We start from the raw sequence: 27,635 nt of genomic DNA, 5'->3' as shown, positions 1-27,635 counted from the left end.
AATATGGTTCTCATAACAGTTTGTGCATCTGTTGTCCAAGGTAAAGTCTAGCTAAGTATGAAAAAGCTAATCCCTAGGTTGACCACAGACTGATTGGTAGATATTTCAACCACAGCAGCTATTAAAAAACTGAAGGGGTTGTGTTCTATGGCAATGAAAGGAATGTTCACACCAATGAAATCGGGGATTCTTGATACACTGATGTATATGTTAGTTTAAGGTTCCTTTACCCTTCCTTCTCATTTAGTACTACTACTTTATGTACAAAATGAAACATGAGCATGATATGATAGCCAAAGGGGAAATTTCTCTCCAACAGGTAGGATAAGGGAGAACTTCCCAAATAGAGTGTAGGACTCTAGCTCCAGAGAATAGGATGAGTGTGGGTATGAAATGAAGATGCACGAGCCAGGCAGGATTTATCTAAGCAGTCCATTTATTGATCCGAGAGCCAGAGTTTATATACTCTTTAAACTAGTGCTACATTAATACTAGGATTAAGCTAGCATTGCATTAACACCAGAATTAAACTAACACCAGATGTCTTCAAGTGGCACTGTGTACATTCCAGGGTTAAAGTATATATACCATACTTTGCCATTTCAGTTTGACATGAACCTTAAACAGTAACAAGCATTAACAATAACAGAATCGTAAATAACAGTAACTAGCAGTAACAATGTACCTATCATAACAGAGTCGTAAATAGTATAGTTCATGATGCCCTTGTTCCTTTTACATGCATTCTTCACCAAGATTATCCTAAATATCTTCAAGCATGTCTTTCACTCATTGTTACAGGAGACAGTGAGCCAATGCTTTGAAGTGCACGCTCTTACAGAAAGCAAGTCTCAAGTAATACCTGGACTGTACTCTTCCTGTACATGGACTTATTCAATGCTGGTCCTCTACAAGAGGAGACAAATTTTAATTGGGGTTGATAACACAGAAACTCCACAAGATAAAGGAGAAAAGGGGTGAATTCCAGTTCCATCAACAAACATTTTTTTGAGCTGACCATGTGCAAGGTCCCGTCCATGATACAAGAAAGAACAACTAGAAATGTTCTTTCCCTCAGGAGTTTACAATATAGGAGCAGGGGAGAAGAGAGCCACCTCCTTTTCTGTTACCCCCCACAATGGTTTCCATTTCTGACTGTTCCCAGTCACTGTCCCTCCAAAGCACAGACCTAGAGTAGGTATCCTAGAAATGCTTCAAGCAGAGTGAGGTTGGGTGATTTGGTTTTACAATGTAGACTCATTTTGGCAATATATAAAACAGTAAGTAGTATATGAAATTTTTTATCCCCATGATGGGTGTGGGGAGGAGCAGAGATCTATGATTTCATTATGCAGTTCATAATCTTGAGAGCTACCAAAGACACTTCCATTTTAGAAATAAGGAAACTGAGGCCCAAGGGAGTTAAATTAATCACTCATGGCCACACCACTAATGAGTATCAAAGGAAGAATTTGAATCTGACCCCATCCATTACAGAATAGGTTACTAGGTAGGAAGGATACATATCAAGGGGAGTTAAGGATTAGTTGCCTTGGAAGTATAGAGCTCAGGCTAGAAACTCACCTTTTATTGCCACCATTAGCTCCTATTCACTGCTGAGATCATTAAAAGACCTGCTGGCCAATTTGTGCCTGGGTCCCTATTTGGAAGCTCATCAGAGGCCAAATTGAAATCATTGATCTGTCCAGTAGCTAACCAGTTTTACACACAAAAAAACCTGGCACAGGACTTTTCCTGAGGGCAAATTTACAAAAGGGTAGGTCTAGTCAATGCCTTTGGGAAGTACAGAGAGGTCAGGCATTTTACCATTTCTAACTCTCCCAGGGTTTAAGGCGTGATGGGTGATTTTACAGAATGATTTGGCATAAAAGCCCATTTAGTTGGTGTCTGTCTATTTATGGGAACTGCACTGATTGAAGCATTCACCTTATGAAGACTGACATACATTCTGCATTCTCAGAGAAGGGGAAACATAAGCTATGAATGTGGAGCAAACTATTTTAGGCAATGGGATTCTGGAATACCAAAAGGCAAACACAAAATTTTTTCTTGCTTTTTATCATGGACATAATTTACTGACTAACTCACTTTGTGCCATTAGCACTTCTGGCCTGGAGGCAGAATAGATTCCCTCAGATATTCCCCTACCCTTACCCAAAAGCTGCTTCCTTGCTGATGTAGTCTGTTTCTGATTCCCAAATGATGCCACATATTACTTTGTATTAGTATAAAATGCTTAGTGCAAAATAAACTCTAAGAAGTAATAAGATAGTGGAAAGAGGATCTAGCTTCTTCTATTCCCACCTCTGCCACTCATTAGTTGTACCTGCATCAGGCTCTCCGAGCTTCAGGATTCCCGTCTGTGAAATGAACCACATGATCTCTCAAGTTTCCTGCAGCTCAGAGATTCTTTGTGCTGAGGGCCCTTTCTATGGTAATATGCCATTCTCTTACCTTGGTTTGAATGTTTCTCATATTCCCTATGTTCTAAAGTCACTTTTAGTTCTGACATTAACTGTTCTATATTCCAATTCTAATACTCTATTCCATGCACCAGTTGGTAAATTTCACCAGGGGTAAATTTCTCTACAGATGTCGTTATTTTTCTTTTTCATAAGTTACTATTTCTAAAAAGTTGAGATCTTCAGACCTTCTGAAATGATTTCATTTCCTAATATATATGCAGTTTTTCATTCTCTTTCTCACACTCTTTACTTATGCCTCTATCTCTTTCTGCTTCTATTTCAAGAGTGATAGGAGAGAAGAAAGAGTAGAGATAGACAGAGACAAAGAGACAGAGACAGACATAGAGACACAGAAAGAAAGCCAGAGAAAGGAGAGAGAGAGAGAGAGAGAGAGAGAGAGAGAGAGAGTGAGTGCATGAGACTCTTGTTTTTGCAGGATACTCTCATAATCCCTCTCTCCTGGACTTCCATCTTCATTTACTAACATTCATTCCAGCCCAATCTCTCAATGAACAGGGTGATCTAAGGTGCTTAAAATTATCTGGTAAACTATCTCTCCTGAAATTTGGAGTAGGCCTACAATGCTCAGCACAAGTAGACATTTAATAAATGCTTATTCTTTTATGTCAGTTCTGAAGTTTCACATAGGAATCAATGTAGCCAGATATCTGTCCTATAGATTCCATGTTAGTGGTGTCTACATTTTAGGAATGGAAGGAATGACATTGAAATAAGTGACTCTGAATTTTCCAACCCTGCTAGTTATATAAATTTTCATGAATGTAGCACTTTTTTCCCCAAAGTTGATCAGAGTTCTACCAGTTGTAAAACTAGTCACTTCCCTTCTTAGAATCTTGGTTTCCTCATCTGTCAAATGGGGGTGACAAAATGTGCCCTACTTCCTTCACCAGGGTATTGTGAGGATGAAAGTGGCAAGAAATATGAAAGCAAAAGCATTGTGAAAATATAGGGGAGTTGTGTCAAAGCCTGCAAACTCAAGTTACTTCACAGGTGAGTAAGGAGAAAATCGTAGCATTATTCCCATTTTGGAGGGGGGAAAATAGAAGAAGGAAAGCTATAAAATATATTTTTCAGTCATGCACTTAATTAAAACAGAATTAGAGCTAGAAAATGGCTTGATTTCTCAATGTAACTTGGAAGTACTTCTCTCTTACCTCACATTAGAAATGCCTTCTCATAGCTAAAACTTTCTAGAAAAATGCTGGTCACAGACATCCTGCTTTTGTGATACAATTAAGTTTCAATTTTTTTTCATCTTTTTATTATACAAAACTTTCTGTGACACCATATCAATATACCCATTGCATAGTAGATACAAAGAAAGGATCTTTTCATTAGACAGTTGTTGAACATGGATTTATCCTTCCACCTGTTGATCTCAAGTTGCTATTGGATTTTTTCAGCCTTTGAGATATATTTACTTTGGGAGAACACCATTTATCAAACCTTATCCAGTAAGATTTTTGTCCTATAGGATACTTTCCATTGAGCTCTTCTGAAAGGACTTTTACTACAATCTTTAAAGAGCATATTAATATTTATTTACTGGATGTGAATATCTAGTATATAGCTATAGTATTCCTATATTCTAGATATATACTGTATCTTTAGTGTATATATATATATATATATATATAATAACATGCATATATATACTTATATATACGTACTCTCTATATATACTTATGTAGATATATATACATACTCTATATAGATATGTAGCCATAATATAATTAAACGGTATTTATATAATATAGGTAATTATTTATGAACTTATATACATTATATGTATTATATATGTATATACAATATTTGTATACTATAGATAAATATCTATGAATTCTTTGTTTTATAAATAGTGTTTGGATACTATAAATATAGATCTATACAATAGTATTGATCTATAGAACTCTAAATCTCATAGAAACTCTAGAGGTACTAAAAATAATCCCATTTTACAAATGGGGAAAAGGAGGTTCAAAGCTTGTTCCTAATTATATAGCTAGGTAAGAAGTTGCAAAATCAGCACTCTTACCCAAAACTCTTGATTCAAAGTTCAATACTCAGTTTCCTATCCCCAAATGCTTCTCATCTGAACAACTGGATGTCAGTAGTGTCATTCAAAGAGCTTATTTCTCCTTACCCCAAAATACCATCTCCCTCCCTACTCCCAGGCCAATGAAATACCCACACAAGACTTCACTTTGTGCCATGGTCAATAGCATGAGGCCACTGGACAGTAGGAAGCTGGATAAGGATTCAGAAAAGGGGATGTGGAAAAGTTGTTGTTTAGCCATTGAGCCATATCTGACTTTATGACCCTATGAACTTTGGTACACTGAGTCCTTCTATTCTCTTCAGTTTCACAAAATCTGTCCAGGCTCATATTTGTTGCTTCCATGACACTGTTGTCTTAAGCTATTAGCACTAGTAACCTTCATTTATTACACAAGTATACTAAGGGTCTCCCTATTTATTTTAGACTCTTCTTCAATTTTATTAGGGCACTTGTATCTGCTCATTCACAAGCAAGTGTATAGGGTCTACCTTTTGCAAAGCCCTAGGTTTCATGTCAAGGATGATGAAGAGTTTAGTTCAGATATAATCCCTACTTCTGTGGCATATGGGAATGGCATATGGGATCAGACAGATAACTCGTAACATTCACTGTTATTTGAGATATGCCTTGAGATTCAAACAGTAAGATATATCCAAAACAAAGGCTAAGAACACCACCAAGGATGAGGAAAAACTCTCAGTAGATACAAAGACATGAGAGTTGGGCTTTAAATGGTTGGCAGAAATTCCATGGATAAAAAGGAAAGGATTAGAGAGGGTTCAGGCACAGAAAATAATATGAGAAAAACACAAAGATATAAGAGTAAAGACCAGTTGCGGAGGGGGAGGATAGAAAGAGAACTGGCTTGTTTAAAGCACAAAATATATGGAAGGAAACAGTAGGTGATAACATTAGAAAGTCAGAGACCATTTAATTTCTTTTCTTTGAACATCTGGTCCCTAAAACTGTGTTTATTTTATTAGATTTGAGTTAAAAGACTTTGAATGCCAGGGAAAGCAGTCTGAACTGAAACAGTTTTTTTTTCAGCCACTTTTCAGTCACATCTAACTCTCTGTGACTCCATTTTCAAGGTTTTCTTGGCAAAGATATTGGGATGGTTTGTCATTTCCTACTCCAGTTCATTTTACAGATGTGAAACTGAGGCAAACAGGATTAAGTAACATACCTAGCGTCATATAGCTAGTAAATGTCTGAGGCCAGATTTGAATTCAGAAAAATGAATCTTCCTGACTCTACTACTATCTATTGAGCTGCCTCAACTCAAAAAATGCAGCAAGAATGGTGACTATATCATAGGAATTCAAAGCTGTTTTCTTATAGAAGTATAAACAAATAATTAATCCTGCCTATTTACTGTTATGGTCATCAACTTTCAAAGCAATCATCAAGGGGAAGAAGGATGAAGAGTGGAGAAAGGTTTGAATCATCGATCATCATCATGATTATTATTTACATAACACCCTCCCAAACAGTCCTCTTGGCTTCAAAGAAGTTTTTAAGTACCATAACTTTAAACCCACCTTCCTTTGTTAAAGTTGAACCCCATTTCTTTGCTATTTTGAATAGTAGCTGCAAATAATAAATCTGATGCAAAACATGGGGGGGTTAAATTTTTTCCTACCTAGAGGTACTCAACTACTAGAAATTGACTTGAGATTAAGCCACAATTTAGCCAAGTTTATTTTGTTAGAGAAATATGAAATCCATTTGCTGTTCAAATTGAGAGGGAATATGAATGTAACCCAGTTGTCACTGTGGTCTGGATGCATGCAGAATACTGGGTTCAATGGGAAGTACTTAAGATGACAAGCATACCACATTTGGCTCATGATTCCATCCCAATTCAGTTGGGAACTTGAACGACAATGAAGTGCAACAATAAGAACTAGAGATGTGAGGAATGAGGATCTGGGTTTGAATACTAATTTTCCTCTTATGAGTCAGGTAATCTCTCAGAGCTTGAAATTTTCTCATCTGTAAAATGAGGTAGTTGGATTAAATGATATGTAAAATTGCAACACAAAGTCTCTCTAGCAGCATTGTCCTCTTCTGAAAGAGTTTCTTGCCTGTGTGCTATAGTTATCAATGCTCCCTGGATCTTTTGGATTTTGTTTTGTTTCCTATTCTGTAGTACTTGCTAACTGAAAACTACTATGTATAACAGGTGATAATCTTAGGCTAACTTCTTTGTTTATTTAGTCATAACTGAGAAATTCATAAATCTGTTTCTTAACTTTGTTTGACATGTTAAGTCTAATTAAATTTCCAAAAATTCTTAATATGGACACATTTTTTCTTAAAAGTTAGTTTAATTTTGAAATATCATTTGACTAGAGTATGTAGAGAAGAAATATTAAAGATGTTCCCACATTAAATGGGTTTCCATCAGGCTGATTCTTAGATGAACTTCATACCTCCCTTCTCCCTACCTAGGAAAGAAATTTTTTTTAAAGGCAAGAACTTTGCAACAGTCTTATTTCAAAAATTGAAACCATACCAGACTTGAGCAGTTTGTGGTTTGAATGTATCAATGGATCTAGTCAAATACCTAAGAATTTCTTAGGTATAGCTGAGCCACAAATATGAATCTTATTATTGTGTCTAGATGGAAAAATTTATGGAATAAAATTTGTGGATTAATTTGGTGGTTCTGCTAAAGAAAAAAAGAAGGAAAGCTGGGATACTCTTTGACTGTATGAACTAGGAATTTTTAAGCCAAGACAATAGCTGAGAAGGAAAATAAATCACATTATGTAGCCCTCTGTCCTTTTGTTTAGAGCACTATATAATCAGATCAACAAATCCTGGTGAAGAGAAACAGATGTTAAGATAATAATGTAAACAGGTGAGTGTTATAAACTTAAAACAAACATGATCTGAATCTGAGCCCCCTAGCCAAGCCCTCACCCAGAATAGAACAATTCCCAGCATTCAGCTGAGCAATTTCCTCAAATCCTCAAGCCATTGAACTTGTCCATCCAACTAACATTTTGAACTTCAAAATTAAGCTCCACAGATCAAAATTGCTGAACCAAGTCGTGGGATGAAAAGAACAATGGACCAAAGTTCCTTGAATCAGATTTTTAAATACGGGCCTTAAATAATGAAGGTCAAGATTTTAAATTATGACCCAACTACAGCACACAATAATGCCAGTGAAACTGGATAGTTTGCAATCTTTAATGGCCCCTGCATGCTTCCTTCTCACCAAGAACAGTGTCTTATGTCTGTTTGTCACAAGTTGTGCCAACTAAATCTACTTCCTGCCAAATGCCACAGAGGGGTTACTTTCTAGTCATCAAGCTAGCTTTGGCATAGGGGCTGTCGGTTCTTAAGTATCCTTTGGGAATTGCAAGGCAGAATAAAAGAAGAAAAGCAAAGACAGATAGGGGAAATCATCTTCCTACATGACCAACAAACATCATCTCTTGGGGCAATAGACCCCTCAAAATAATCTTATCTCAAAAGTTGACAAGTTATTAGAACAAAAGCAAAATGAAAGCATTAGAACAGATGTTCTTTAACATCTTTCATCTATGAATCCAAAGACTGGTCTGTCTTTATTTAGTTCCAGAAAAGAAGTGGGGACTTTGTCTGAATTTCAGGATAATTTTACAAAGAAAAAACAATGTAGACACAACTATGTTCCTTCTATTAAGAATACTATCTTAAAGCATCCTTCATTTATTGTCTACCATGTGCAATGCACTACATTATTCTTTGGGGGAGATACATCAGTTTGCAATCTAGTCCTATGCTATTTCTATCGCAGAATTATTCTATTCTGAGGGCAATATGATGTTGTGGAAAGAATCCTAGATTTAGGTTCAATAGACCTAGCATTGAAGTCTACTATCTATTTGATCTTAGGCAAAGATCCTTCTGATCCTCAATTTCCTCATGTATAAAATGAAAGGGGTTGTGTTATATGATTGTGGTCGAATAGATGAAATGGCCTATCTGAAGTCAGGAAAAGCCATCTTTGTGAATTAAAATATGGTCTCAAGACACTTCCTATGTGACTGTAGCAAGTCACTTAACCCTGTTTGCCTCAGTTTTCTCATCTGTCAAGTGAGATGGAAAAGGAAATGGGAGACTACTCAAAAATATTTGCCCTCCAAAAATCTTAAATAATGTCATGGAGAGTTAGACATGACTCATAGAAATGAATAAAACAAGGAAATACATGATCTTTAACATCACCAGCAACTCTAAATCTTGTTTCCACTTAAGTTCCTACTAGACCAACAACATGATAATTCTGGGAAAGCTTTCTTTGGTCCACTACTTTGGTTACTGGCATGGAAAGATTTACAAAATACTTTCCTTACAACAGACTTATTTGTATACAAAATGTGATTGTCACCACTGAAAGATGAAGAAACTAAGGGTCAAAGGGAAACTTAAAAGTCAAAGGGAACCAGATCACTTGCTCAAATAACCATTCTTTAACAAATGAGGAAACCTAAGGCCATGGAGTTAAGGGCAATCTGCTCTCAAGTCACCAATACACAAAATAGGAGGTAGCATCTCCCAAGATCTCTGTCTTTCATCTCTCCCAAAGAATGGTCTTTTTTTAGCCATTCTTCCCTTCAAGGCAGAAAAATAAAATCATCAATTTGAAAGGAACATTAGCTGTCATCTGTTTTAACTCATTTTATAAACAAGAGTACTGATGCTCAGGGAGGGAAGAGTGCTTAATATAAATCATATGATAAATGGAAAAATTAGTTGTGACTGAGGTAAAAGTTCATAATCCTGAGCTCCCTTTCTGTCCTTTGCATCTTTCTAGAATTTCCAGACTAGAAAGTAATCCCTAGGGAGTCAGTAGCATTCAGAATCCCCTGTGGCTTCCTGAAGCCCTCATATGTTATCCCTCATCATAGCAATCAAACCTACTTAGAGCTCCCCCACCCCACCCCACTGGTGGCCAATCCCTATGAATTTCCCGTCCTAAACACTGAGTTTTCAAAAAGAAAAAAAAAGGCCCTAAGTCTCAAGAATGTGATGTCAAAGGAAAACAAAATGAAATGCCAAGATAAATGCTGCTCATGAAGCTTGGATTCCACTGTTCTGGATCTGATGGAGGCCTTGGGTTGGGCTTACTTTCTCCTGGCAGTCAAGTACACATATTACAATTGTCTCAACTCTCAGGATCAGATATCCTTGGGGGAAAATCCACCCAGAATCTGCCTCCTGATTTCTTTTTTCTTCTGACACATTCTAAGGTGGAATTTATGGGTGTTGAGAGGGAGTAGGACTCAGGAATTTCTAGAAAACATCCATGTATGCCTCTCTACACGCCAATAAGTATGCACAATAAAACTAGTCTGCAAGCAAGGAGGCTTATTTGGTCTTAGTTTCTGGAGGAGTTGCCAGGATGACAATGAAAGAAATCCATCTGTCCTAAAAATAAAAGTCTTTCTTCCTTTCATCCAATCAGGGACATGTCATGTGTCTGTCTCAAACTGTATACTCTTAATATGTTTTGTGCATTAATAAAAATGAAGTCATGAGTAATGATCTGAAATATATCTCTAGGCATTTAGTAGTTATCTTTATTTATCCAAAATGAAATGGTTTTCTTCCCTGTAGAGGACTAAGTGAAGAACAATGGCCTCTAATTCCTGGATTTAGAGAAAATGGCTAAAAACAACCAATTGTATTTCCTGCTCCTTCTGTGAAAGTGAGATACAAAACAACCAAATGAACATGGAGGATTTGTCCAGAACAATACCAGAATTTGAATAAGAAATAGAGTCATGACCAATCCCAAGTTCCCCATTCAGACTTATCACCTCATACGTAGCATTCTAAAAATCTTTCTGTTGATTAATCCTGGAGGAAATATTACCTTATTTATACACAATGCATAATGGAATGAAAGAAATATCAAAAGAAATATGGATAAAAAGTCAATACTTTTTAATCAAAATATAAGGGCTAGAATTGTAACAAAAGGATTATTCTTAAACCATTATTTTGCCCCAAAACTAATATGTACATCTATCCACATGTACATCTATCAGTACAATATCCAGGAGATACTATAATATATAATGATTTCCCTAAATGTCCCAGCATGTGTTTAATGTGTTAATTAATGCATAATTAGCCTTTTCAGAAATAGAGCTTCTAGAAATATATGTGTGTGAGTGTGAAATCAAGTTAATGATGATCCAAATAGGCCCTGACAGGCTGAATAGAGTGAGATTAGTCAGGATACTTTCATCAAGTATAGGTCATTCCAAAAATTATGCTTAGACTAATATCTTACACATATTCCACAATACATTCAAAATGGATATATGACTTAAATATTAAAGATTCTGCTACAAAGATCATTAGAAAAGAAGCAGATCATATATCTTTTATGGCTATAGTTAGAAGAATTTTAACAAACAATAGGAAGAGATCCAATTATAAAAAATAAAATAAATTTTGATTAAATTAAATGGATTAGATTTTTTTCCAGATACAAAATTAATACATCAAAATAAGAAAGCCAGTGACTGGGTGGGGATAGGAGAATGGAAACTTTGTGTCAATTTTTTTAGATAAAGATGTGGTACCCAAGGTATATCAAAAATTAATGGAATTATCTAACATAAAGCCATTCCTAAATATATGTGATTAAAGAATAGTTCTATAAATAATTCTCAAAGAACAGTTACAAACTATCAACTGCATAAAAGAATTATCTAAATCACCACCAATAAGGGAAATGCAAATCCAAACAACCCTGAGATTTTACCTCATAACCAGCAAATTGGCAAAGATGACAAAAGATGACAATAGTCAACTTTGAAAGTGTTGTGAAAAGAGTATTGCATTTTTGCATTTTTTTTGGTGAAGCTGTGAATTAGTACAACAATTATTAAAAGCAATTTGGAATTATAATAAAGTGACTAAAATGTCTATAACTTTTTATCTGAAGGTTTATCTTTGTTGTTGTATACCTGAAATAAAAATGAACATCAAAATACTCATAACAGTGATAGCAAGAACCTGGAAATAAAGTAGATGGTCATCAACTGGATAATGAATAAACAAATTGTGGTGCATACATGTAATGGAATATCACTATGCCACAAAAATTACAAATAAGATGAATGACAAAAAGCATAGAAATACCTGCATGAACTGATGCAAAATGAAATAAAGCAAAACAAGGAAAATGATATAGACAATAATATAAAAGAACAACCAGCACAAAACAATTGAAAATGAAGGTTGCAAAGATAGAAAGAAAAGAAACCTAGTCTCAAAGGTCAAAAGAGATGTAGGATGAGATAATCCTTACCCATCTTTTGCAAAGGTACAGAATCCACAGGTGTGAGGTATTACTACTTCTTTTCTTTTAAAAATTTTGTTATAAGGAATGCTTTCTGGGAAGATGAAAGAGGGGAAATGAAGGAGAAATCTAAGTGACATAAAAACAAATATCATCCCAAAAACTATTTAAAAACTTGACTAACATCAATTATCCCTTTTTTTCTTTTTGTACAGAGTTCCTAGGTCAATCAATCGAGGGGATGTTATATATTTTGTCTAGAATTTAATAAAGCATCTGATGAAGTATCTCATGTTATTTTTGTGGATAAGGTGAAGACATGAAGGCTGAATGACAATATCGTTAGGTGAATTGAGAATTAGTCGAGTTACTATATTACAAGAGTTATCACTGATGACTACATGTCAGCATGAAAGAAACACACTAGTGAAGGCTCCCAGAGGGCCAAGCTTGATCCTGAGGTGTCTAAAATTTACAAGAATTTGCAAAGATGGCTTACATAACAAAACAGCAGATGGCACAATGTTAGAAAGGAACAATTAATACACTGGATAATCTACTGGGATAATACACTGGGGATCTAGAAAGTTCTTGGCAGGTCAGAATACTGGGCCAAATCCAATAAGATCATATTGAATATAATAATAAAAAAATCTAATTCTTGAGTTAAAAAAGAATCAGTTTCAAGGCGAGACAAAAAACTGGTTTGACAATTTTAGTATAAGCTACATATGAGTTGTTTCCATGAACTCCATCAAATACTGTTTACATGTTATCTGTATTTCAGTTCCAAAGGCATTGACTTGACCATCAGTTATCCAGTTCATTGAACTTTAGATAGGAACTGGTCTTGGTCAACATGGAGAAATATAAAGGTAGAAATACTGCTTATGGAATATTTCTTTTTTTAAAAGAGCCAGACAACTGTTTTGCATTCTAGCCATGTCACTCCCTTTTAGTGCAAAATGATTTTTAAAATAACTAAACTAAAATGTATTGAACTTCACTTACTAAGTTTCTGAGATGTATCTTTGTTTGAACTGCAAAGTCTTATCTGATGCACTCTATCTACAGTAGCATTCTGAGTCATGGTATCAGCAGCCAATTTGGCCTTTGTTTACTAAATGGGCAAATGATTCCAAGAAGTTTCCTCCCTAGACATTTTAAACTTATTACAATCCATGATTTAAATGAAACTGAATTTTGGGTTTCATGACTTGTGGCCAGTAAGGATATTGTTCATGTAAGGAAAGTGAAATGTTCCAAGGTTGTGTCAAGCAATTTGACTCTTTTTCCTAGATCACTAGGACATGTGATCTTAGAGATGGAATCCTAAGCTATAGTATTAAAAATTACCCAGAAAAAGCATGAGGGCATCAATTCCACTATGGATTTCAAAAAACCTAGGACTGGAATGGTTGTTCTTGTTTGTCCTTTCTCCTTTATTTCTTTCTTTCTTTTTTTTGTTAAGGCAATTAGGATTAAGAGACTTGCCCAGAGTCACACAGCTAGGAAATGTTAAGTGTCTGAGGTCAAATTTGAACTCAGGTCCTCCTGACTTCAGGGCTGGTGCTCTATCCGCTGCACCACCTTGTGCTGCACCCCCTTGTCCTTTGTTCTTGAAGAGAATCATGACATCAGGGAAGTGATGCCAAGACATGAAAGTGAATTGGATTAAGTGAGGGAGGGCTAGTCAAAGTCATCTTGGCTCACTTTCCCCCTCCAAAGCCATCAGGGTCCAGGGGCCAGATGTAGATCACAAGGAATGGAGATGGCCCTGAATGAAATGGGAGATTTCCCCTGAATTCTCACTCAGAGCCATCTTTAGAATAAAGAATTTTTAAAATTAAAGAAAAATAAGTAATAACTCACACCTGTGAGAAATCAATGGTGATTAGATTGGCAGATCCCTATGTTCCAATTCATCCTTAATGGAAGAATGACATGTATACAGATAACTACAGTACAAGGGAGAAGGAAAAGTATAAAAGGTAGAGAGCTGGAAAAGTGTTAGGAGATATCTGAGGGAATGGTCATTCTTACCTAAGGAAGAAGAGAGGTGTCAGTAAAAGTTATATAGTTGGATACTAGAGATAACTTGAACAAAGACCCAGAGATGGACAGAACAGAAAACAATCTAGTTGAGCTGAAATGTAAACTCTGGAAGTGAGAGTATTGTGAGATAATTCTAGAAAGGTGGGTAAGAGCCAAGTAATGGAGCATTTTGAATACAAGCATCAGGAAGACATGCTTTGTTGAAGAGCAATATAGCGAGTCCCTTAAAGAGAGTAAAGGAATGACAAGATCACTCAGTTTACTAGAAGCATTTCTTGGAGAATGTGAATGAAAAATGACTTGGGGAAAGGATAGACTTAAGGAAAGAAGATGCATTAGAAAGCTTTTCCAAATGGATGGATGCCCATCAATTGGAAAATGTTTGAGTAAATTGTGGTATATGAATGTTATGGAATATTATTGTTCTGTAAGAAATGACCAGCAGGATGAATACAGAGAGGCTTGAAGAGACTTACATGAACTGATGCTAAGTGAAATGAGCAGAACCAAGAGATTATATACTTCAACAACAATACTGTATGAGGATGTATTCTGATGGACGTGGATTTCTTCGACAAAGAGAAGATCTAACTCGGCTTCAGTTGATCAATGATGGACAGAAGCAGCTACACCCAAAGAAAGAACAGTGGGAAATGAATGTAAATGGTTTGCATTTTTGTTTTTCTTCCTGGGTTATTTTTACCTTCTGAATCCAATTCTTTCTGTGCAACAAGAGAACTGTTCAGTTCTGCACACATATATTGTATCTAGGATATACTGTGACATATTTGACATGTATAGGACTGCTTGCCATCTGGGGGAGGGGGTGGAGGGAGGGAGGAGAAAAGTTGGAACAGAAGTGAGTGCAAGGGATAATGTTGTAAAAATTACCCAGGCATGGGTTCTGTCAAATAAAAAGTTATAATTATTAAAAAAAACTCAGTAGGAAAAACAGTTAAAAAAAAAAGAAAAGAAAAAAGAAAAAGAACAAGAAGAAGAAGAAGAAGAGAAAGCTTTTCCAGAGAGGAAGATATGGGACCTGAATGAGGATGTTTAGAGCAAGAATTGATGTCAACTCAATGGAGGTAGGGGGAAAATCAATTATTGATCCACTTTTCCTATGGAAGTAGCAAAATTAATGAGGCAGCTAGATGGTACAGTAGATAGAACAAGGGGCTTTTAATCAGGAAGACTCATTTTTCTGAATTTAAATCTGGATTCAGATAGAATTTGTGATACCCTGGGCAAGTCACTATAATTTTTATTGTTCCAGTTCCTCATCTGTAAAATGAACTGGAAAAGTAAATAGCAAAGCATTCTAGGATTATTGCCAAGAAAATTCCAAAGGGTTATAAGAAGTCAGACAGAACTGGACAGTAAACTTTTTTTTTTACTACCGTCCTAATAAGAAAGGAGGAAATGATGTTTTTCTTTGGGGAGGGGAGTAGTAGTAAAGACTAAATCTGTCTAATTCAAATCTTCAATTTTACCAAAAAAAAAAAAAAAAAGGAATTGGAGCTGAGAAAACTGAAATGACTTGCCCCATAAGTAGCTAAGAAGTCAGTCTGGATGCACTGGTTCCAAACTGGATGCTCTTTCCACAACACTGAAAATCTGATTTTACTAACATGTATTGCAAAATTGTTAAGACTCCTCCATTCTGTCTTCTACTACTTATAACATGTAAATACACAAGTTACATATATGATTCATCTACATTCATCTATGTAGAAATAACTCCTGTGACTGAGATCCAGCTACCCAATAAGGAGATTGCAAACAGTATGAAAAAAAATGATCATGTTCTTGATGAAAATGCATTTTATCTAAAATCAGAATTGATGGAAATAAGAAAATTTCTCTTTATACAAATATGAATTTATCAATTATGTTCATCACTTTAAACTATAGCAAAAAAAATTGGACTACCTAATAAGAAGATGGGATGAGGGTAATTGCAATGCCAAGTTATTCCCTTTTTTAGTTCTTCATTTTAAGGCAGAATTAAACCCATCCCAGGATATAGTTCCGAAATAATGAGTGAAGAACTATATAACTATGACTGATGCGAAGGATCACTGGATTAGAAGTCATAGGAAATGGATTGGAATTATGGCTCTTTTATTTACCATCTTGGGGAGGATGGATAAATTATTTAACTTCCCTGGGCCTTTATTTTCTTGTCTGTAAAACATAGGGATTGGAATAATAGATCCCTATGGTCTCTTCCATCTTATCTCTCTATAGCTCAATTATGTTATCTTTATTAAAAAAAAAAGTTATAATGCCTTTTAAAAACACTTTAAAAGGATCAAAGAAGGAAATGCACAAAAAGAGAAGCTAAGTAGTGAAAATGGATACTTCAGTTTATCTCTCTGTAAACTAAGGATAATAATTATCCCTAGCTGCCTATGTTGTGAGAATCAAATAAGACAACATATGGAAAGCAATTTTTAAAATTTAAAGTTCTATGTAAAATGCTATGTATTATTAGTTATAAAATATTATGTAAATATCTCTTAATATATTATCATGGTTTTATATTGACATAACTAAATGATAAAAGATAAAAATACAAACAAAATAAGACAGCTTATTAAATTGAATAGCCAAATATGACCAAGATAAAAAAGAAGTTAAAAATGGTTGGTATCACTCCCCTAACTCCTAAATCAGGTGAATCTTGAAGAATAGAAAGATAGGGAAGATGAAGGACCTCTCAGGTTAGAGGAGTAGGAAGCTGGGAAATCACCATGAGCAAACATTAAAAAAAAAAACTCTGAATGACATTAATAAAAGGAGGTAAAAAATAAAATTAATCTGGCCTAATGGTTTGTATCAAGGATAATTGTTAATACGGATGGCTAACTAGGAGTGGTGGCTTGAAGAGAAAAAAAAATTGTCATAAGTGGTCAATAGAAGAGGGAAACTGGATTTTAGAGTTTAATGAAAGGCTAAAAGATGTTTGTTTGAATTTATAATAGATCTGGTCTCTTTGGTGGTCTGCTTTCCTCCATCAGTGTCCCTCAGGCTGAAGAAGTACAAAAAAAGAAGTTAACAACAGAGTGTCAGAGAGATCTAAAACACACAAGATTAAGAATAGCTAGTAGTGTAAAAAGAGACATTTTCTTTTTCTTATACTTTTCTTATTATATACAGTGCTAATTTTTCATAGACTTGAGTCCTAAGGCCATCCTTTTATTAGGTATGTGACTGAAAAGTCAGTTCTTTTTTGCCCAGTTTCCTCATGTGTAAAATAAAATATGATGGTCTTTTGGGTCCCTTCCATATCTAAATCCAATGATCTTATGCCCTTCTCTGCATTTCACTTCCTATATCTGTTAAAGCATTGAACAAGATCATTTCTTAAGTTTCCATGTAGCCCTGTGATTCAGTAATGATTCTGGAATGTTAAGAAGGCAAAGGAATTTGAAGCAAAGACAGAGACACTGAAGTAACTAACCCTGAGGTCAAAGATGGGAAGGAATTCAGGAAAGGAGAAATGAATGGGAGTATAGCAAGAGGTTGATTTGGAAAAAAACAAAGTCTGGGTGGTCCACAAGAAGCTAGGGGAAGTGGAAGAAAAATCATTTGTACTGTCATGTTTCCAAATGGGCACAGTAAATAATAAACTTTATAGAAGGAACCCAGAACATCCAATAGGCAAGAGAAAATCTAGCCTAGTCAAACATGGAAACACCAAAATTCCATTGTCTTTTAGACAAGGTGGGTCCTAGAATTCTTGGCTAGAGGCATTTGAGGGGGGATAGGTTTTGAGGGCATCCTCTGAAACTGAAGAAAAATATTTCAAGAGAAATATATTTAGCTTCCAGAGTCATCCTTCACTGGCCCAAATGGAGGAGGAAATAAGAAAGGTCAAAAAGTCTAGGGAGAAAAAGCTAAAGTTCCAGTTATTTAGCAAGAAATAAACTCTTAATTGTTATAATTTCTTTCTCCATTAGAAAGTTAAATGGAAATAAAAGTCATCAATGTGAGTCACAAAAAGATTCTGGGAGAGGAAGAGAAGGGGAAACGAATAAAGACAGAATAAAATCTGAAAAGTTAATTATACTTTTTCTGCTATATTCAGGGAGGGAGAGAAGGAAGAAAGGGAGAGAGGGAGGGAGAGAGGGAGGGTAGAAGGAAGGAAGGAAGGAAGGGAGAGAAGGAGGGAGGGAGGAAGGAAGGAAGAAAGGGAGGAAAAGAAGATATAGTGAGGGAGGAAGAGAGAAATGGAAAATTCTAATGGAAAAGGTAAAAAAGTGATGGCTAGAGAGAGACTTTTTTGATTGAAAAATTACAGAACTTAATTGGAGTCATAGAGTAGTTTGACACACGTACTTTCCATAGCATTATTTTTTTGTTGGTTTTTCCAGTTTTTTTTTATTATAATAATTTTTTATTGACAGAACCATGCCAGGGTAATTTTTACAACATTATCCCTTGCACTCACTTCTGTTCCGATTTTTCCCCTCTCTCCCTCCACCCCCTCCCCAGATGGCAAGCAGTCCTATACATGTTAAATATGTTGCAGTATATCCTAGATACAATATATGTGTGCAGAACCAAACAGTTCTCTTGTTGCACAGGGAGAATTGGATTCAGAAGGTAAAAATAACCCAGGAAGAAAAACAAAAGTGCAGTTTACATTCATTTCCCAGTGTTCTTTCTTTGGGTGTAGCTGCTTCTCTCCATCATTGATCAATTGAAACTGAGTTAGGTCTCTTTGTCAAAGAAATCCACTTCCATCAGAATACATCTTCATACAGTATTGTTGTTGCAGTATATAATGATCTCTTGGTTCTGCTCATTTCTCTTAGCATCAGTTCATGTAAGTCTCTCCAAACCTCTCTGTAGTCATCCTGTTGGTCATTTCTTACAGAATAATAATATTCCATAACATTCATATACCACAATTTACCCAACCATTCTCCAATTGATGGGCATCCATTCATTTTCCAGTTTCTAGCACTAAACAGGGCTGCCACAAACATTTTGGCACATACAGGTCCCTTTCCTTCTTTAATATCTCTTTGGGTATAAGCCCAGTAGTAGCACTGCTTGGATCAAAGGTATGCACAGTTTGCTAACTTTTGGGGCATAATTCCAGATTGTTCTCCAGAATGGTTGGATTCGTTCACAACTCCACCAACGATGCATCAGTGTCCCAGTTTTCCCGCATCCCTCCAACATTCATCATTTTTTTTTTCCTGTCATCTTAGCCAATCTGGTGTGTAGTGGTATCTCAGAGTTGTCTTATTAATTTGCATTTCTCTGATCAATAGTGATTTGGAACACTCTTTTATATGAGTGGTAATAGTTTCAATTTTATCATCTGAAAATTGTCTGTTCATAGTCTTTGACCATTTATCAATTGGAGAATGGCTTGATTTCTTATAAATTAGAGTCAATTCTCTATATATTTTGGAAATGAGGCCTTTATCAGAACCTTTAACTGTGAAGGTGTTTTCCCAGTTTGTGGCTTCCCTTCTAATCTTGTTTGCATTAGTTTTGTTTGTACAAAGGCTTTTTAATTTGATGTAATCAAAATTTTCTATTTTGTGACCAGTAATAGTCTCTAGTTCATCTTTGGTCACAAAATTCTTCCTTCTCCACAAGTCTGAGAGATAAACATATCCTATGTTCCGCTAATTTATTTATAATCTCGTTCTTTATGCCTAAATCATGGACCCATTTTTATCTTATCTTGGTATATACAGTGTTAAGTGTGGGTCCATGCCTAATTTCTGCCATCATAGCATTATTAATATTGATTTGATTGTGCTTCCAGACTGTTGGGGAAGGTGAGGTTCATGAAGAGAATGCAACAAGACAACAAAGTAACTGCTGGGAAACTGGCAGAGAAATGTAGGAACATGGGGAATTCTGCTAACTTCTCTTCAGCATTATGGGGTATAATTTGTGGATTATGTGGAAGGATAGTCCAGAAAAGAGAGAGAGAGAAAGAAACAGAAACACAGAAAAGTAGAGGGGGAAGAGGAGGAGGAAAAAAGGGTCCTTGTATCTTTAGAAAATAGTATTTTGAGGTTTTAAACAATCTAATATTGTATGTGAAAAGCAATAACTGGAAGATTCTAATAGGTTACCAGAACTTTGAATCTCATGTATCTATAAATATATTAGTCTTATGGTAGTGGGTCACAAACTAGGGCCCTATCCACTACCTGGGTTTTGTACATCTTAGAAGCTAAAAATGGTTCTTTTAAAATATAATATTAGTTTTCCAACCACTCTCTTCCTCAATAAAGTCATCATAATTATCTGTTGCATTCCAGATAGAGGACCAGAACCATATCATAGCTACCTTCAAATCCAGTGTATATCTGATGCTGTTTGATAGCATATGGTCTTGTTTCTTAGAATACTAACAACTTAAAAAGACTAGTCCAGGATCACATCTTTATGTGTCAAAGGCAAGACTCAAACACAAGTGCAGCCGGGTAGTAGTAGACAGAGAACTAAAATTTTAATAGAGGAAGACTTAACTTCCAATTCTGTCTCAGACATTTACAAAGCTATGTGACTCTGGGCAAGTCATTTGAAGTGGCTTTGCCTCAGTTTCCCCATCTATGAAAAATGGAGATAATAGCATATACTTCCCAGTATTGTTGGAAGGATAAAATTAGATATGTGTAGAGTGCTTTGCCAACCTTAAAGTACTATGTTACCTATTATTATTTAGTTATGTTATAATTTTTTTAACCACAAGGCCTGCTTTTTTTCAATTCCATCATTCTGCCTTATACAGAACCTTACAATTTACCCTCTATTCAAGAGGAGAATCTTTTCTACTATTTCTCTAAACAGATAGTTATCCTGTCTAAGTTTAAATGCTTCTACTAACAGGGAACTCACTCTCAATTATTTCCCAAGGCAGTCTCTTCCATTTTTTGGACAACTCCAGTCATTGGGAAATACTTAACTAAGTCCCAGTTCTGCTTTCTAAAATATCACAGAACAAATTGTTTCCTATTTTACTCAAAACCCATTCAACCCATTTGAAGATAATTATCATGTTATTCTTTAGTCTTTTATAGGCTAGAAAAACCCAGTTTCTTCCACTGGTTTCATACAAGTGTCCAAACTTCTCACCTTCTTTAATCTCTCTCTAGAGAGAGGAGAACTCACTTTCTGCTTAAGAGGATTCCCCAAAGTTATTTATCATTTCTCAAGTCCTACAAACCTAGCTTGTCCATTAAATTTTTTAAATGACTAACAATAACCATAGTTTTTTTTTCATTTTTACATTTCTATTGAACTTTCAAATTTATGAAATAATTTCCTCACAATAACCTCTATGAAGTAGATAGGACAAGGTTTGTTGCTCAAACTGAGGCAAAGTAATAAATTGACTTTTCTTTAGTCATGTAGTCATTTTGCAGTTAAGCTGATCTATGGAAAAAGCCATAGACTGCTACTGAAAACGTTCTTCTTGATCTACCTAGAAAAGTTGGGAGAACAAGAAGCCTCAACTTCTTAATGAAGAGAAGTCATATCCTTAAGGAGGATCGTGAATTGCCTTTTATTCTTCTCTTTGTGGTATGAACAAAATGCCTTTTATTTTAATTGAATTTAACTTCTAAACCTTAGTTATAAATTGACTAGCTTCTAATCCCAGTTCTGTTTCGATAAGGGTACACATGATATACAATTTGCAATGATGTACTTTGTAAAGACCCAAAATTAAATCATTTCCTAATCTGTCCAAAATGTACCAATCAGTTGATTAGCATATATGTAAGGGAAATGGGGTGGGGAATGGTATGAGACGGAAAAGCTCAACCCCCATTTTCTTCTAACACTGTTCTCCAACAGGGTAACATTTAACTTTATCAGTGCACATAATGAAAATTCATAGTGGAGGAAAAAAAACTTTCCATCTTGTTCATAGTTTATTTTCATAAATATATTGCTTTAAATACCCAGAAGAAGAAAAAACAACTTGAGGGTTGGGAGAGAGATATGGAATGCTTTTCTAAGTTTAAGACATTTACAGAAAGATAAGGAGTCCCAGTCTACTAAAGTCTGACAGTCCACATTTCATTTATTCCTATAGAATGTTAACTTTTCCTAAGTAATATAACTTTTTTTTTAAGTTTACCCCCTAATCTTTTTTTTTCTTTTTTTCTTTTTTTTTTATTTAATAGCCTTTTATTTACAGGTTATATGTATGGGTAACTTTACAGCATTGACAATTGCCAAACCTCTTGTTCCAATTTTTCCTCTCTTACCCCTCATCCCCTCCCCCAGATGGCAGGATGATCACTAGATGTTAAATATATTAAAATATAAATTAGATACACAATAAGTATACATGACCAAACCGTTATTTTGCTGTACAAATAGAATCAGACTGAAATATTGTACAATTAGCCTGTGAAGGAAATCAAAAATGCAGTTGGACAAAAATATAGGGATTGGGAATTCAATGTAATGGTTTTTAGTCATCTCCCAGAATTCTTTCACTGGGCATAGCTGGTTCAGTTCATTACTGCTCCATTGGAAATGATATGGTTGATCTCATTGCTGAGGGCGGCTAGGTCCATCAGAACTGGTCATTATCTAGTATTGTTGTTGAAGTATATAATGATCTCTTGGCCCTGCTCGTTTCACTCAGTATCAGTTCGTGTAAGTCTGTCCAGGCCTTTCTGAAATCATCCTGTTGGTCATTTCTAACAGAACAATAATATTCCATAATATTCATATACCACAATTTATTCAACCATTCTCCAACTGATGGGCATCCACTCAGTTTCCAGTTTCTAGCCACTACAAAGAGGGCTGCCACAAACATTTGTGCACATACAGGTCCCTTTTCCTTCTTTATGATCTCTTTGGGATATAAGCCCAATAGTAACACTGCTGGATCAAAGCGTATGCACAGTTTGATAACTTTTTGAGCATAGTTCCAAATTGCTCTCCAGAATGGTTGGATGTAAGTAATATAACTTCTACAGAACAGATAATGTTTAATTTTTATCTTTGTATATAACTAATGCCTAGCACAGTGCCTGATACTTAGCATCAAATAAAGACTTGTTGTTTGATTACTGATTCAACAGATATTTATTAAGTATCCATTCTATAGAATGTATGCATAACTGTTCTTTCCAAGATCTGACAACATCTGAATCTTTCTTACTCCTACAAGGTTTAGGATGACTAAAGAAGTGTATCTCAATCCCACTGTCCCTGACACTTGGCTACCCCACCTTTCTCAGTACATCAATCATTTCAGACCATTTGGATTGTTCCCATTTCATTTCTTGATCAATCTAGTTTACTAAATATTCCCTGTGTTCATGAAAGAAGAGAGAGCAGCTTTTCTCTTATTGACTCATCTTAACCTTAGGGCAAGACATTACTAGAAATATGTCAGGAAGCCACCTACCTAATAACCAGCCTGTAGAGATAACTGACTTAAGACACTAAAATAATAGAAACTTGCCCAGGAAAAAGAAATGTAATGGAGAGTGCCATGAGTCAACTGACTGATACAGTTTCAAAACAAATATCCTTGACTACCTTTCTGTCACTTACATTCAGGGGAAAGAAGTAGTTGAAGAGGGTCAAGAATGAATTTAGAGATGATTTGTAGATAATTTCCATATGGTTGAGTATAATACACATTTTAGCCGAAGGGACATTTTTGAGCCAAAGTAATAATCCTAACCAAATAGACTACTTCTTAATCTTTTTCTTCTTAGTTCTTTAAGTCTCCTGTAACACAAATAAATAGCAATATGAGAAAGGATTTTCCCAACTTAACAGTCTATGATATTCCTCTTGCCCCTGGGATGCCTTTTCTATTCATCCATAAGATTCAGCTCAAAAAATAATCCCTTCCAGTTATTCTAGTTCTATTGATATAAAATGCTAATGTGTTATGTTGAGGATATCATTATCTTCCTACTCATCCACGCTCACAAATGAGATGTCATCCTTGACTTTCTCCTGGTCTCCATGCCTCAAATCTCTCCTTATTTTAGTCCATGCCCTACCTTTCCCTATCAAATTGATAACTCTCAAGCTCAGGGCTGATCATGTCACCCATTATTAAAATAATTCTAATAATTCCCTATTATTTCTAGAAAAATATATAAACTATCTGTTTGGTTTTTAAAGATCTTCATAACATCCCTTTACATGTACAACTTTTTAGTCTTCTTATACCTTTCTTTCATGTATTCTTTGATCCAGTAATACTTCCTAGCTGCTCTTCAGACAAGACAGTCCATCTCCTAACTCTGTATTTTTCCTCAGTGTACTATGCCAAAAATATTCTCCTTATCTCCAACTCCAATGACCTCAGCCTTCATTCAAGATCCAGCTAACTTATCTTCTACAACAAATGTTTCTTGATCTGCCTTAATTCCAATGTCTTTCCTTTTTCGATTATGTCCAGTTAACACTGTATGATACATAGTTGTTTGCATGGTGTCTTCCTAGTTAAGTTGCTTATTTCTTATAAGTAGAAACTATTTTTTGACTTTCTATTTTGTTTTTCAGTGCTTATTATAGGGTAGTACACAATGCCTACTGATTTAGTGCAAGATTACCCTGATCTAAAATTGCATAGCACCTGCAATCTGTGACATGTGAATTATCGAAATCTAATTGATTCTCCATAATTCTCTAATATTTATATTGGCCATATTTCCTTAACAAGTTTAGAAGTTCCCTGAGGCTAGATGTGAAGTCCAATATTTATCTTGCAAAAAAATGAAAAGCCAAGAAGAAGACTAGAAATACTGTAGAAAACAACATATATTTGATTGTTGACTTCCATTGTAATGAGCTTAAGCTTAAGTTGATGTGTTGAGGGCCAAGCAGTTATGGTTAATTACCAATTGGACAATACTCTATCAGTATATGCTTGGAGAAAGAATGGCTCTGCCTATTACGCTGCAGGCTAGATTTGTTGTATAAGAGATTGGGTGGAGAATTTGGTGGGTGGAGTAAGAAAGTCAGAGTCACTTCTGGCTAGATTGGTGTCCCTGATTGTTCTCACTTCATATAGCCGTTCCCATTCACCTCCACAAAGAATAAAGATCAAGGACTTTTGCTGATCCTGACTCTGGCTGATTTTAAAGTACTTTGGGTACTAACGTGGTCATCACATTAATGCATCAACTCAGCTTCAGCCCATTACATTCATTCCATAGTTGGGATCAATAGAAATCTGCAAATATCCCTTTTCTCCCAGGACCAGAATACAGAGAATAATGACTTTGGGGTCCAATTCATGTCCAAACACTTTGAATCTTCTATGTATATGAGAGTTTGTTAAGAAGAGAATTTGACAGAACAGCTAGATGAAATTGTAGTTTGAGCACCAGCCCTGGAATCAGGAGGACTTCAGTTCAAACTCAGTCTCATATTACTAGCTGTGTGACCCTAGACAATTGACTCACCAAAAATAAGAAGAGAATATATAGCAAACTTATCAATTTTATTTACATTATTTAATTGATGTATAAAATAGGGGCATTAGAGTAAGAGGATTTGTATACAAAGCTTGTTACTTCATTGCCACAAGGGTAAACTTGGTTAAGATACACAACCTCTTGGGATTTTAATTTCTTAATCTTTAAAATGAAGATATTGGACCAGATAGCCTATGAGGTCCCTTCTAGCTTTAGATCTATGATCTTTTGTTTTAAAGTCTTTGGGAGAAATCACTCCATTCTTATTTCTACAATAAAAGTGGGAAGGAGTTTCTGCATTCTTGTTCTAACCAAACTGGACCATTCTCTATTATTCCCTGTTCAGGTTTTGTCCTCCTTAGTCTTATTTACATGACTGGCCTTGGCACACTATCTCTCATGCTGGGAGCAAAATCATAGAGTCATAGCTTCATAGATAGAATTGAAGGGAGACCCTGAAGGTAAACTAATCCAATTGTCTCATTTTACAGAAGAGGAAACTACAGCTACAGGTTAAAATTTTGTTCAAGATTACACAAGTCATAAATAGCAGTGCTGAGAATTTAACCCAGGTCTTCTGGCTACAAATGGAACTTTCATTCCTTGTTTTCCTATCATTTTTTAATTTTCTTCTTTTCTGTAAGACTTCTTTTATACTTCATCCTATCTTCCCTAAACCTCTCAAACACTAGACAAAATGATACCATCCTCCTCAAATTCCTGAGTGCTCTATCTGTACCTTTACTTTGGATTTTTCACATTTTACCTTACAGAGTACTTATTTGTGAATGTCATATTCCCCACTAGAGAGTAAATTGCCTAAGAGAAACATCCAAGATATAACTAGTGCAAATAATGCATCCTGTAAAATTGTCCCATTACTCCAATTTGAAATACATATGACCACTTCATGGCATTCATTTTGTGCACTTATAAGGACCCAGCTGTATCTCTACCTATAGGGCCTCTAATCTTATTCATAAAGCTAAGAGAACTATTAGGAAATCCTCGAGATTTCAAGGAACCTTTTTAATACAGCTGATATTACTTAATAAATGTTGATTAAATTCATTTAAAGACTGCATATCCAACCGTGTAATGTTGAATATTTTGCAAAATTTCCAGTCATCATTAATGCTCAAAAAAAGAACTAATGACAAAAGCAATAATAGCTACATTTAAAATTTATTATTATTTTTATTTGTAGGAAGAAAATTTTCTCGAGAAGAGGAAAGGAAACTGATTCTCAGTCTATACTTTTCAAATTCCAGATTTGAACTGTAAAGGTATATTAACTTTCAGACTTCGCCCCCACCAAATTAAACTTCACCATGGGGGCTCTGACCCAGGTGCTGTCCTATACAATTGTAGCTCTGTTATGCTACCCTACCCAAGCAGGGGTTCTTAAGAGAGTGATCCGCCACAAACGGCAGAGTGGCATCAATGCCACATTGCCAGAAGAGAACCACCCAGTCATCTTTAATCATGTCTACAACATTAAGATGCCTGTGGGTTCCCAATGCTCAGTAGACCTAGAACCAACCAGTGGGGAGAAAGAACTGAACCCTCCCACTGAGCTGGGAGAAAACTTCCAAGAACACACACTAAATGAGGAGAATCAGATCATCTTCACACATCGAATCAATATTCCCCGGCGAGCATGTGGCTGTGCACCAGCTGCAGACATCAAGGACCTACTAAATCGGCTAGAGGAGCTAGAGGGACTAGTGTCCTCCCTGCGGGAGCAATGTACCAGTGGGGCTGGCTGCTGTCCCCAACCTGCTGAAGGTATGTGCAAACTTGTTATGATGCTGGCTATGTCTGGCCATAGAAAAGTAGCTGAGCTATGCAAATGAAGGTTTCTGATCATTTGTACAGCTGGAATGGACAAAAGAGTTGACCTAGAGTAACCCCAACATATTTCAGATAAGAAATCTGAGTGTCAAAGATAGTAAATGGTTTTTCTGGGGTCATACAGGTGGTAAGTAGTAGAGCCAAAACTTATGTCACCTGTAATCACACTACTTCATTTCTTATCTACCCCTTAGCATGATTCTCATACAGTAATAGATATTTCCTAGTCTTCAACTAATAATTCTTTAGATTTAAATTCCTGATAAAGGCTATGGAAACTGTTGGCAAGTGTTCTACTATTACTTTTTCAAAGTGTCAGGCTCCATGAGTACTAAAGCCACAAAAACTGGTCTTAAAGCTAAAGTGAATCATTTGAAAATTTAAACAATCATAAACAA

General features: G+C 35.6%; 1 protein-coding gene across 8 annotated transcripts in view; it reads left to right on the top strand.

Moving 5' to 3' along the window:
• TNC (tenascin C) overlaps positions 1-27,635 on the top strand; it is a 109,767-nt gene that overhangs the window by 13,856 nt on the left and 68,276 nt on the right. For all 8 annotated transcript variants that reach the window (XM_031954190.1, XM_031954185.1, XM_031954188.1 and 5 more), the window contains exons 2-3: positions 3,398-3,497; positions 26,591-27,171. In XM_031954190.1, the coding sequence (XP_031810050.1) occupies positions 26,715-27,171 (457 nt within the window). In that variant the 5' untranslated portion in view covers positions 3,398-3,497; positions 26,591-26,714. The remainder of the gene's footprint in view (positions 1-3,397; positions 3,498-26,590; positions 27,172-27,635) is intronic.

This window comes from Sarcophilus harrisii, chromosome 2 (assembly GCF_902635505.1).
Source record: "Sarcophilus harrisii chromosome 2, mSarHar1.11, whole genome shotgun sequence".
Taxonomy (NCBI): domain Eukaryota; kingdom Metazoa; phylum Chordata; class Mammalia; order Dasyuromorphia; family Dasyuridae; genus Sarcophilus; species Sarcophilus harrisii.
The sequence above is the reverse complement of the archived record's forward strand: the minus strand, read 5'-3'. Positions and strand labels throughout refer to the sequence as shown.